Source organism: Prunus avium, chromosome 8, assembly GCF_965620075.1.
Source record: "Prunus avium chromosome 8, drPruAviu1.hap1.1, whole genome shotgun sequence".
Lineage (NCBI taxonomy): Eukaryota > Viridiplantae > Streptophyta > Magnoliopsida > Rosales > Rosaceae > Prunus > Prunus avium.
In genome coordinates this window covers 23308784-23322413 of record NC_142291.1, presented here as the reverse complement: position 1 = coordinate 23322413, position 13630 = coordinate 23308784, and the positions used below count along the sequence as shown (strand labels likewise).

Sequence of the window (13630 nt, the reverse complement as noted above, 5' to 3'; positions counted from 1 at the left end):
TATACACTAAACTCACATACATAACACGGATGCTAAGACTCGAACCCAGAACCTTGCTTGAATGAGCAATTACTCCAAATCACTACACTAATGAGTCCTTTGCTAAATCCATTAGTCTTAAAAGTGTTCTTTTAAAAGCTATTTTTCTTGGCGTTAAACTTGACATTTCAGGAGGGAAATATTTTAATATGGAACCAAGGTGCATAATTTTATCCAGTGTGTTTTCAGTGTTTGCTGCTGCCATTGCCACAGTTTCTTCTATAGCATGGGAAACTTGAAAAAAAAAGATGTGCATACAATACAGGCATATTGCCTAGAGCCATAACTCTGTCTCTGAAGCCAAAAAACTTGGCATATCGTCCCTACGTCTACACATTCAGAGAAATTGAAACACTCTATGAGAATCCCAACCTTGCGATATTTATTTTAGGGACCATTCTCGGTAACACGAGTCCAGCAGCCAATGCAGCTCCAAATAAAGAATGCAACCTCACACAGTAATACTTTGCCATGAATATTTTATGTTTGTCCTGCAAGAAAAAGGAAATTCATGTAAGCAAATGTGAAATCAGTTTAAGGGGAAGTTGTAAGATGTATGTATTCCTTAATTTCAGATTTAAGGTCATATTTTCGCCAGCCCCAAGCTCGTCGGTGCACTGTTCAAACAGGTCCAGTTTCCTACTAATCATGGTGCAAAACAAACATATTGTGTCATTCCTGTAGTTTCGGAGACGAGTGAAGTAACACGAATGACACTGTACCCTATTTTTCAGTTAACTGCATCTTCATGCACCTTTGTATGCAGTAGGAATCATATACCAGTGAGAACAGAATGAAGAGCAATTTAAATTCTACGCATATGTCCGACAAATTTTCTTTTTGCCATTGTTCTACACAAGTTTAGTACTTACATTGTGGTTTTCTTCAACATAGCTGACCACCAGTCTTGCAATTGGCAAGGTCAGGGCACATAGAAACTGAAAGAAGCCATCCTCAAACTCAGACGGATATATAGAATAGAAACAACTACTAGGCAGAAATGACAGTAAGAAATCTCAATTTCAGTCCCCACCAATAAGCATATAATTTAATAGTTACATATAACTTACAATACAAGTAAAAGGGAGAGCGCTGCTTAGACCAAAGGTGAAAGTGAGAACATAGAGTCCTATAATTGCCAACTTCACTACCACTAATCCTCTTTTCGTGCCAAGCCTAACCTGTATACCAATGCAAATACAAATAAAACAATCAGACCGACGGTACATGATCTCATTAAGGTTTAAACATATGAGGGCTCAGTTAAGTGTATGTACCAGAGGGGACATTTTTCCTACAGCCCTGTCTCCTTCAATCTGAGTGGCATGACGTTCATGTCAGCTATGTATCTGAAATACAATAAGCCTGGAGAGCCCAAAGATTTCTCGAAATAGGAAAATGAAAACTACCTGATGAAAGTGACTACAGAACAGGATTAAGGCTGTTGTTATGCCAATAAGGACTGATGCAGAAAGAATTGAACCAGTAAAGGGAAGATGGATCATTTCCCTGCCAAGACAACCAATATTAATTATCTAACTCGCAAAACTTAAATTCAAAACCACGGCAATTTGGTCAAGTTATTTAACCTTGTGCTTCCCTGCAATAAATAAAAAGCTGTAGTAGCGAATGGACCAAATGCTGCAAAGCACAACGGCTCTCCCAATCCTTGGTAACTTAACCGAAATGGTGGACACTGCAACTCAGCATTAGAACAAGATGTAAAAAGGTGTTTCCGATGCATAGTTGGGAAGTTATGACTGGCCACGAAGCAAGCCATTATGAACAATCAAATTCATTTTGCATTGAATGATTGAAAAGAAAAATATAGACAACAAAAAAAGAGAAAACGTTCGACATCAATAAGATAATAACTTGGAAGTGGTACTAGTACCAATGTTGAAATTGGTCACATTGCCAACATTTGGTTGCATAAACATTCAACAAGCATTCAGCACGAGAAAAAAAATGTAGATCACTTTATATTTTGACTACATTTTTTTGTGTTTAATCACACAAATATAACATGCATTTCTTTAACATTACCAAACATGCTCAGAAATTCAGCCTGCTATCAATAATGCACTAAATAAATTAGCTTCTATGGTTAAGTTGCTATTAATCACAGAACTTAATTTGACACAGAAACAATGCATAGCCTCATCAACACAGCAATTAATTCAACTATGACTCGAGGGGTCGATCTTTTTCCTTTCCTTTTTTTTCTTATGCGTGTGCGTGAGTGCATGCTCGCATGATCCCCCTATGATCAGTTTTATAAGGAGGGTGCTTTTCTAGCCACATTGTCAAGCGTTGGAGCCCCCGATCGGTTAAGGTAAAAAGTGATCAGTCCTTAATCAGATCCTTTTGGTATCATCTAAGCTTTTGTTGTTTCCATAGCTACCAAAATGAGGATCTCAAATTGCAAGAGCAATATAAGAGAACTCTCTCTGCCATTTTTTGGCCTGAAGAGAACTCTCCCCTTTAAATTGTTAATTTCCGAAAGATTGCCTCCAAACGACAACATAATTTTTTCATAATAGAACAAACACTAACAACTCCAGATCTTAAATAACTACAAAGCAACAAAAAATTGGGGAAATACCAAGAATAGTGAGACTCCACATACAGCCAAAGATTACTCCTATGTATTATGCTGCTGTGAGTGTTGCATCACTATCCAAGATTGACTTGAATATTTTGTCTGCTAAAGTAGATCATCAAAGATACATAATTTTTTTTTTCAGATTAATTTAATTCATCTCTTAGGCATCAATCTACATACCTGATATATATAACCACACATGATTGCACAAGCGAGTAATAATATTGCACGCATATTTCCTGCCTCAAAAGATACCCAAGCAAGCCCCAAAAAGCCAAGAGCAAGTAACAAGTAGGCAGCAACAAGAGTGCCTGTACGGCTTACGGAGCACATTACCAAACAAAATAGGCAATTAATATTGGACATGACAACACAAGATTGGGGGGAAAAACAGACAAACTAAATTCACTAATATAGAGGGCAGAAAAATAAAATTTACCTGCCCACCAGATTTACAACTGATTCTTTCTTATCTTTATCAGCTCCTGTATCGAAATCGTAAACATCGTTGCTGCAAGTTGACGAATACGAGAATTTTAAGAGTCCAGAAGAAAGGAGTAAACACATTTATGATATCAAGATAATGAGCAGTCTGCCAATGGTGGACATCTTAGAGTGTAACAAAATCATATGGAGAAACTCATAACCTGAGCGTCTAGTTACTGATCTTCATTTTTTAGGCCAACACACTTTTCATGCTAAGGATACGATATCTACCCATCTAGGCCGTAGGGTGGCAAGTTATCATGCTAGGGATATAATATCTACAATGTCTCAAGAAAGCTTATATGAACATATGCATTTTGTGAAATGGACTCTGTATGGCCTTTCCACTACATTAACCTGCCATGTAAGTATGCATCCCCAAAACATAGTATGCTTGTGTGGTTGATGCAGGAAAATTTGGTCCATCACAAAAAAACTAACTCATGAAATATAATTTGTCAATTTCAGATCTATGGTCAAGCTTGCTTAGATTCAAGTTATACTCAAACTTACTCTGGGAAATATTTACTATGTATACCTTAGGTTGAGCCATGTGATGATAAGAACCGAGGAAACCAAAAGAACAGAATAATGCCAAGCTGAAAACATGCCTGTCTGCAAATAAGCAGCTGCACTACCTACCTATTTAAGAAAGCAAGTCGGTGAAGATAGTCAGCACGAGGCAAGGAAGTGTATATCATTCAGAGCATATTGAAGAAAGCGAAAAGTGTAATAGAAATGACTGCATTATATTAAAAGCAATGGAAACAAAATTGTATGTCGAAGGTTATACGTGTCTGTAAGAGACTCAAGAGAGAAGGAGCTATGCCACTAAGCACCCCAAGGAGTACTATACTTCAAACTTAAGAGGAAGTGATGAAAGAGAGGACACAATATATTCATGAGTTAAACCTGAAAAATTGTAATTTATGCTCATAGAATGACACATTCTTGTGGAACTGAGTCCCTTATGTGCTGTTATCATACACGTACATGCTCATTGGATGTCTCAGCCACAGAAAAAAGAAAAGAAAAGAAGTTATGATATATACATCCGTTCCAGATAATTCTTAAATGATCTGTTTTCCTTTTTCGCTAGTTCTACGGCTGACAACTGAAAATTTGGATTCACTCCCAAACCAATGTTCAAGAGTTCATCTTCTTTGAATAGGATTTCTTAAGTCACAATATTTTCCCTATATTGATAGGCTTTCCAAATTTTCATGAAGTGTTTCTCAACATCTGCAAGAAGTATTAGACTGGCCTTCTATTTGGCAAACACAGTAAGACTGTATCGATGAATACTATATAAAACAAGAGAAAAAAAGTCAGTATTTATTTACCCTTTTTTCTTTCATAGAAATCCTTCACAAAGAGCACTGGCTATCTTATCAGAATTTGGACTACCAAACAATGAACAAGAGTTCCATTTTCCAATTACGAAATCTATTCACTTTAACTTTATACTGTCCCTTTAGCAGCCAGAATCTCAATGTAGTGCCCTTGATCAAGAATGCATCATATCAATCTGACAATCATGCTCTTTATGAATCTTAGTAGAAACAGAGCTCTATGCATTAAAAGGACTCACAGTGAGAGGAACCAATGCAACGGAGTATATTGGTAACTTTATTGCCCTCCATATCAAGGTTGCTTTAGAAATATCCTCTTCTTTATTCTCTTCACGGATAGTGTTAGAATAGTCCGCCTTATTGTTGACAAAAGCCTGTCCATAATATTGCCACTGTCTGGCCTCTAATTCTCTTCTACAAACCCTATGGAAAACTCTTTGAGCATTACAGGAGAAACAGGATAATCTTCCATAGCCTCCATAAGACCTGAGATATGAGAAATGTCAGTAATTGGATAACGGGGTAACATCAGACACGTCAGCGATTCGTATTACATCCAAATTAAGCTGAATTGCTATTTGCAGTTAGGTTCAAAAGAAACTAATAAGCAAATTATAATATCAACTTCTTAAAGACAAAAATCTTAACCACATAGCAAGAAAAAGGGAAAACAGATTCACAAAAAGCTCATTATCTTTTCATCCAGACTAAGAAATCACAAAAACCAAGCACCCAAATTGAAGAAAATTAATTATATTGGAACTTGCCTTTTGGAGACTATCTGCTTCAGGTGGTACTCATTTAGTTTTGTCAGACCAGACCCAGTGTTAAGATTGCAGAATGTGGTTGCCATCTGTTATCTACAATCAAGGGAAAGATAATTGTAATTCTTATACAAACATATGTATATGACTAAATCATCAAAATAACCCAAAGCAGCCTACAAATACATCAAACTGACTAGTGCAAGCTTAGACTTTGGTGTTCTGTATTCCAAGAAGAGAATTTGAAGCCAACCCACAACCCCATTCAAGCCTTTTCACTTAAAACTAGTTTTAAAAAAAGCATAGATTAGAGCTGGAACACTAAAAAAATGTAAGCAAACGTTCTCCTATAAAATAGTTTAAAACATAGAAAAATCTCAACAGAAAGAAAAAAGATCAAATACAAAGGAAGACAGCTCTTCTGCTAGAACAAGGAAAAAGTAGGAGCGAAGACCTTGGTTGTAGCTGGGGGGTCAAGGCTGTAGAAGCAGCAACTGCAGCATCATATTTGGGTTCTTATTTTTGATTCAGTAGCTTCCTTCATTTACCTGAGAGTTCACTTCAGAGTCTTTTAGACTCACCATCGCTGAGTCGCCAACAAAATCTTAGCATGGGATAAGATAACTGTAGTATCTGTCTGTCTGGTTTGTCCAAATGCCACATCAGATAATTATAGCTGGATTTTATGTTTCTTTTAAAGGGAAAATCTTTATTGAAAAAGAAAAAAACCAATTTTGCCCTAAAAACAAAACTTAAGAAAAAGAAAAAAAAATTCTAAAATTGATACATTGGCAGGGCGTGGGTTGAGCCAGTTGTCTATGGTAGTGAGTTCGTTCTCTTCCACTCAGTTCTAGTCTCGTAAATAATTTTAACGCTTGTATAAACTTTTTATAAAATAAAATAAAATAGAAACACCCTTATATGCTGGGCATCAACACCGCTCCGTCCTCTCCGTGAGTGATGCAATCCTCTCGTTATGATGAAGGACAAGATATTTGTCAATTTAAGTGACAAAATGAAATTAAAAAGGGATCAAAGTTAGCAATATATCACAAAAGAAGAAAATATTAGAGGTGGGCATTGGAACCACAAAATAAAACTAAATCGAGCTGGAAAAAACCGTGTCAAAATCGGCACAAAAATGGGTCCAATTTCGATTTTCCACCTCCAGAAACTAGACCGATATATTTATATATATATTTTTATGTATTATATTTGTATATTTAATACATGTGGCAGGATTATAATTTGTTATGATGGAGGATTGTAGTTCTGAAGATGGATTGTAATTATTTATGTTATACTGTGTTGGATTGTAATTTGGTTGCATTTTTTTATTTATTTTTGTTGTGTTAAAAATTTCGCTGGATAATGACTTTGGGCTTGGGCCTATTAGAGAATGAAGGTTGAAAAGTTGTGTTAGGAAAAATTAATTTTAATGGGCTCAAGATAAGGCTGAAAAATAGGAGAAAGTGAAATGAAGTGGGCTCCAGTATGTTTTACTGAATAAAATTTTGGGCTAAGGCCCAAACTAGAAAATGGCAAGAATCAAATCAGAACCGGGCAGGTCCGGATTGGTTCAGTTCTCCCAGTGATTTTTGACCTAAATTGGACCGATGCTCTTTTTTGGTTCAGGTTTTGATTCTAATGAAGAACCAGATCGTGCCCAGTCATTTCGAAATATTATGCTTTTTTTTTTGTCAAATGAAAATATTATGTTTAAGCGTCAAGTCTTGTGCTAGAAAAAAGAAAAAGCTGATCATTGGGATTTTCATGTTATATCAGCAGCTTTCAAGTAAATTGTTGGCAATATTTATATTTATTTTATTTTATTATGAAATAAATAGGTTTGTAGGATATTATTTTCCTGATAAAATATATTTGTTCTTATAAAGTGTAGGATTTTATTGTTTACTTATCAGTTAAGTTTTTAGGAACTTTAGAAGATATGGGCTTAGTCAAGTTGGCTAGAGTGGATGTACTTCCTGTTTGTGCCTGATAAATCACGGCCATAAGCTGGCCGAAGGAGCCCCTTCTCTCGGCCCTGACACTTGTTCGTAAAAACTGAAACGCAGTGTTTCGCCAGGGTACTTCGCCTTCCTAAAGATAAAAAAAGAAATGCCAGGGCATGATCATCTCGGCCTCAAGCGCAGGCCTAGGCCGAGGCCGAACAAAATCTCGGTCAAGGCATTAAAGGCAAATCGTCACGTGACAGCAGGGTCCCAGGCTTCATTTAATGAAGTAGTGCCTATTTAATGCAGCAAACCTATTGGCCACAAAGAAGCATTTAATGCATGAGGGAAGGTGGGAAGTGACTGAAGTCAGGATTTGGTGATGAGAATCATAGTGATTAGACGTGGACATTCTCACAAAAATTCTAACAGCCTGAGATATTGGTTCAACAGCTATCCAGGCCATAAATGCGTCTCCACGGCCAGAAGCTCAGAACCCACGATCAAGAGCGGCGGTCGAGATTCACCGGGATTTCTGGGGTCACACCACCATACTTCACGATCCTAAATGTCGATTGGACACCCACTTGCGCTAATCAGACTCCACTATGCGTAAATTCAGCCTCGATTACTCATCCAATGACTCTTCCTATAAATACAAGACTCGAGCTACATTCAAAGGGTTCAACACCAAAACAAAGCCTCCCACGGAGCAACTTATTTTTTCCTGTAATGCACTTTCAATATCTTTACTTGCTTTCCTAGGAGTAGTGTTAGATTGTAAGGAAAATCTATTCATCAATATATCATACGACCCTTGATTTTCAAGGCGCCGGAGTACCATCCTTATTGTTCGTTCACTCACCCCATATATCACACGACCGTCGCTCCCTGAGCAGCGCGCCGGAGCACCGCCCAAAACCCACCACCAACACCATCACTCAACGGCCTTGTAGTTCAGGCCGTGAACCTAACAGCCGAGACCAGTTCCTCTCTCGGCTACAATCGTTTGATTAGGAAGACGAGTTCAAACAGGCGCACCACTTATTCATCCAACACTCATCAACACATCGACGCATGGTAGACCGTGCGGGCACGCCCGCGCACAACCGCACCGCACCCAAAAGCAGGAAACCGCGTGTTAACGCACATCCCCTCGGCCCGGAAATCCAGGCCGTGAGATTTGCGCGGCAGACACTTTTGGCACGCCCAGTGGGACTCTTGTCAAATACTTATGGTGGAAACTAGGGCACAGGCAAAGCTCAAAAATAAAGCAGTCGAAATGACTTCTGAGACTCCTGAGTCCACCTCACCAATCACAAGTATCGAGACCGAACATACGGTTGGGATCTCGGCCGGCGCTCCAGTAACGACGGATCGCACGGCCGAATCCATGCAGGAACAGGCAGTGGTGGAGGAACTGATGTCCAAGCAGGCCTACAGGATAGAAACATCCTTCATGGCCGCGATGGACAGGTTCTCCTCAGAACTGCGAACGCTCTTTCAGGAGAGGATGCCGGTGGCCTCGCCCGCAACACCTCCCAGAGCCGGACCGAGGAGCCAAGAGCGCGACAGAATCGAGCCTTACGGCGAAAGCAGCAGCCTCGGCGTCTCGGCCCACAACCAAGCATTAGGCTACGGCCAGCATTCTTTGCCACCGACAAACAGCTCGGGGCAATCCCAGCCCGTGTGGATGAATTCTGGACCAACCTACTCGGCGGAGACAGCGCGCGGACCGCTCCATGCTTTGGCCGTATCACTAGGGCACGGCAGCTTCACGCATCCTTCGATCCACCCACTCGGCTCAGTTCATACTGCCGCCGTCCACACCCATCCTGGCCCAAGCAACGCGTCCGCCGTATCATCACAATAGTACGGTCAGGGCAGCCTGACCGTCTCACCACCTTTGCAGGCGTCGTCGTGTCTGTTGGGCTCTCACCTTCACTATGAGTCGGCCGTTCCAGCAACAACGCATTCGCACCTTGGTCAAACCCACGGTGCTCATCTGGCATCAACCAGCTCGGTCATCCCGGCCGAGCCCTTTGTTCAAATGGCCCAGCAGGCAAGGCCTCAGAACGAGGTGCTACAGGCCACGCGGCCGTATGCAGCCCAACAGGAGGCACCACCTCAAGGGATCCGGCTCGAAGATGTCCGGCGGATGATCGAAGACGGCCTAGCTCAGAGGCGGCCGGACATGCCAAGATACACGAGGCCGTACCCGCCATAAATTGACCGGATCCTCCTCCCCCGGAACTATCGATTGCCAGAGTTCATGCTTTTTTCTGGGGATGGGCAGACCTCCTCCATTGAACACATCGGCCGTTTCACGGCCCAGCGGGGAGAGGCCGATTCGGACGCTCAGAGACTCTGACTATTTGTTCATTCTTTGACCGACGCGGCGTTCTCATGGTTCATAAACCTTCCACCGAATTCAATAAGGGATTGGTCTGATATGGAACGGGTGTTCCACGAACATTTCTATCAGACCAACCCAGAGATAACGGTCGCCGAGTTGGCAATAATGAGCTAAGCATCGGACGAATCACCTCGCGATTACCTACAACGGTTCAAAACATGTAGGAATTGGTGCCGCACGAACCTACCAGAGAGGGAGTTCGTCAAGATGGCCGAGGAAGGATTGGAATTCGAATACCGGAAGAAATTCCAGGGAATCGAATTTTGGGACATGCATGACTTGACCAACAAGGTGGACAGATATGCGTCCTTGTTGAAAGAGGAGATGCAGAAGAAGACGGCCTCAAAGGGGACCTACTACAGGAATCCCATCGTCAGCTACGCCGAAGCAGACGGCTCCGCAGAGGCCGAGGGCGATGAGGTCGAGATGAGTTCGGCCGAAGTCAGCATAGACAAACCCTTCATTTGCAGAGGGCTTGTTAAAACTGACAATAGCCGCACAAAGGTCCCCGACGCCAAGTTCGCGATCCGGGAAACGAAGGCATACACTTTTGATTTAACAAGGGCCGAGGCTATCTTCGACCTGCTGGTGGCCGAGAAGAAGGTAAAATTGTCCTTCGGCCATAAGACTCCAAAGCCCGAAGAGCTCAAAGGGAAAACGTTTTGCAAGTACCACAGTTCTTGGTCTCATAACACCAACAACGGTGTTGTCTTGCGAGACGTTATCCAGAAATTGATAGATGAGAAGAAGCTCCAGTTTCCGGAGAAGGCGGCCATGCAAGTCGACTTCAAGCCGTTCCCTCCACCTGTCGTTAACATGGTTGACGCCCAACTCCCGGTCGGGGATAGAGAAGTTCGCAGTTCGGCGAAAGGAAAGGAGCCTTTGGCTGAATTTGAGCCGGTCCTTTGCGAATGATGCAAGTGTAAGATCGGTCAGCCCGGGCCGCAGGAGAACAAGAAGAAGGCCGCCGAGCCATCTCGAACGACCGTAAAAAGATTCGGTGGTTAGTACGGTCGACAGCAGACCAACAGAGCTGTTTTCAGCCGACTAGGGCCACAAAACCCCAGCGCCTCGGCCAGCCATGAAGAAGAGGCCGCCCCAAGGTCGATAAAAACTTTCAAACCACCAGTCATAAAGGATGACCGTTGGTACCATGCACGGCCTGGGGGCAGGGCCGAACCACTGACGAAAACCCAGCTGAGAAGAATGCAGAGGCAGGTTCAGCAGGCCAGGATGCAGACAACCGAGGTCGAGGGCTTCAAACGCCAAAAGAAAGTGGCAACTGCTGACGGGCTGTCATCCAAACCAGTTGTCTCCCCGGCCGTGAGAGCAGCCAGCACCAAGCCTCTGAGGGCGTGGCGCCCTAGGCAAGACGAAAGTCCCCTTGGTTCGTCAACCAATTCAGCCCAGCCAAAGGCCGCGGTCATGGAAAGAACGGACGAAGGTGTCGTCGACATCTACCACGGGAGGGATCCCCCTTTTTCGGCCAACGGTCTGTCCTTCCTCAGAGAATTCCATAAGGACCATTCGGCCTTGGATCTGTACGGTATGACCCCTGAGAGCCGAGAAATCGTAGAATTGGCCCTCAAGAACACAAAGGCAGAAGCGCTCGTCATCACCAGCGGTTCTGACTCGGCCATTAAGGCCGTATACCAGGTGAACAAGGAGTCCAGAGCAAGAGGCCTGCCAAGTTACGAGCCCAACCTCGGCGGATTAGAGGCTAAAATCCCCTTCAGCAGGGGCGATTTGGAATATCTCCGCTGGTACTTTGTTGTGACGCCGGCGGACACGTTCTTTGGTTTGACGACTGAGGAAAAGGGCCGAGTAAGCCGCCTAGACGATTACCTAGCAGCCAGGGACGCATTGGCAGAGGCTAGACGGGCCCTCAAAAAGGAGGTCGAAACCTCAGAACCCCCTGAGGTCAAAGCGTCCACAACCGATAGTCCGAGGGCCGTGAGGCTTATGGACGAGGGTTTCGGAGATCCTCTCTTCGGGCATGAAGCCGAGGACGGCCCCACAATAGGAATCTCCGATGAAGAATATGAGGGAATCCTCGAGATGGTCGAGGAAACGGCTCTCGCCAAAGATGGCTATGAGACCGAAGAAGAAGCCGGTAGGGGAAACCCGCAGGAGCCGGAGGAAGTCGGCATCAACATGGTCCTGGTGCTGCCATTCGAGTTTTCAGCCCCAGGAGGACAGACCAGCGGCTTAGAGGATGACGTGCCCGAGGAGCAATTTGATCAGAGACTAAAAACTAAGGAGGAATTGCTGGCCGCGTTTAACGAAGTAATACCAAGAGACGAGCCGAACAAATACCGGCACTTGAAGCCGTTGTATATCTCGGCTCACATAGAGGGTGTGCCCATATCCAAGGTTTTCGTTGACTGTGGGGCGACGGTCAACATCCTTCTCTATTCCTTGATGAGAAAGCTGGACAAGTCGAAGGAGGACCTCATCCCCAGCGACGTGGTCATGAGTAATTTTGTCGGCGATAAGTCAAAAACCATTGGCGTATTGCCCTTAAAGATTACCGTGGCCGATCAGACGAGGGTCGCAGCCTTCTACGTGGTCGAATCAAGCGTCGACTACAACATATTACTCGGCCGTGATTGGATCCATCAATCTGGGTGTATACCGTCTTCCCTTTTCCAATTGTTATTCTTCTGGGACGGCCAAAAGGTGTCTATACACCCGACCGACGAAAAACCTTTCGAGGCCAACGCCGTGCAAGCTCGGATTTACGACGACGATGTTGGATGGGTTGTCCTCACCGGCCACGATGCAAACGGCCGACCAACCAGAACGACGGCCCAGAAAGTGCTGGAGTTAGGCGCCGAGAATATCCGACAGGATTCGGCGCGCGAAGTGTTGATCGACCTCATCAGTCTTTAAATGACAGACAAGGCCACTAAAGAAGAGGGGTCAGCGGCCGTGAGGGATTGGGTAGAGCGTCTGCTGGAACACTGGGCGGCGGAATCCTTACGGCCAAATTCACCAATCAACCTGATCGAATTCCTCCACGAAGCGGACGAAACGGACGCATTGACTTTGGACGACCTAGAAACGGCGCCCGCCGAAATGGAGGATGACTACCCTAAAATCCAAGACCCTTTGTTAGAAATTAATGTAGGGTCCGAGGCCGAACCACGGCCTCTTTTTGTAAGCCATCTGTTGGATCCGAAGTTAGCAGCCGAGGTTATCGGCTTGCTCCATGAATATAAGGATTGTTTTGCTTGGGATTATCATGAGATGCCTAGGTTGCCAAGAAGTTTGGTCGAGCACGAATTAAGAATCAAGGAGGGGTTCAAGCCTTTCCAACAGCCGCCAAGGCGTTTCTCGACCGAGGTACAGCTTAGGGTCAAGGAGGAGATTGAACGGCTCCTTAAAGCCGGCTTCATACGATCGGCCCGGTACGTTGAATGGCTGGCCAACATTGTACCAGTTTTGAAGAGGTCTGGGGCTTTGAGGGTTTGCCTCGATTACCGAAATCTGAACCTCGCGACCCCCAAAGACGAATATCCCATGCCTATGTCAGATCTCCTGGTGGACGGAGCCGCAAAGCACGAACTCCTGTCTTTCATGGACGGCCATGCGGGTTACAACCAGATTTTTGTGGCCGAGGAAGATGTTCACAAAACGGCGTTCAGATGTCCAGGAGCAATCGGAACCTATGAGTGGGTGGTCATGCCGTTCGGGCTGAAAAATGCCGGCGCGACATACCAGAGAGCCATGAACCTTATTTTTCACGACCTTATAGGCCGAACCGTTGAAGTCTACATCGACGATGTGGTTGTAAAGTCCCCGTCCAGAGCCGACCACGTAGGACATCTTCGACAGGCTTTTGACCGGATGCGAGCGCACGGCCTAAAAATGAACCCGAAGAAATGTGCTTTTGGTGTCACCGCCGGGAATTTCCTCGGTTTCTTGGTTCACCAACGAGGAATCGAGGTAGATAAAAATAAGGCTACGGCCATTATGGCGGCCCCTCCGTCGAGGACTAAGAAGGAGCTCCAGTC

General features: G+C 44.0%; 1 protein-coding gene across 2 annotated transcripts; it reads right to left on the bottom strand.

The window, feature by feature from the left end:
- Positions 1-230: 230 nt before the first annotated feature.
- ABC4 (UbiA prenyltransferase family protein) lies at positions 231-5898 on the bottom strand. 2 transcript variants are annotated; one of them, XM_088246321.1, is made up of 12 exons: positions 5701-5898; positions 5250-5342; positions 4722-4968; positions 3669-3772; positions 3084-3155; positions 2825-2963; positions 1629-1735; positions 1449-1548; positions 1317-1355; positions 1110-1220; positions 912-977; positions 231-530 (listed from the first exon to the last, which is right to left on the bottom strand). In XM_088246321.1, exons 2-12 carry the CDS (start codon positions 5333-5335, stop codon positions 396-398), a joined length of 1206 nt encoding a protein of 401 aa, XP_088102447.1. In that variant the 5' UTR covers positions 5336-5342; positions 5701-5898; the 3' UTR covers positions 231-395. The 2 variants fall into 2 exon arrangements, with proteins under 2 accessions (XP_088102447.1, XP_088102448.1); XM_088246322.1 differs by having other exon boundaries at positions 5250-5335.
- Positions 5899-13630: the final 7732 nt, after the last annotated feature.

Excerpts from the sequence above, each read along its gene's own strand:
- ABC4 (XM_088246321.1), bottom strand. The coding sequence starts at position 5,335 with ATGGCAACCACATTCTGCAATCTTAACACTGGGTCTGGTCTGACAAAA. Across the intron at positions 1,221-1,316 it reads TAGGAAAAATGTCCCCTCTG|GTTAGGCTTGGCACGAAAAG; the intron begins GTACATACACTT and ends ATTGGTATACAG. Across the intron at positions 531-911 it reads ATGTTGAAGAAAACCACAAT|GACAAACATAAAATATTCAT; the intron begins GTAAGTACTAAA and ends TTTTTCTTGCAG.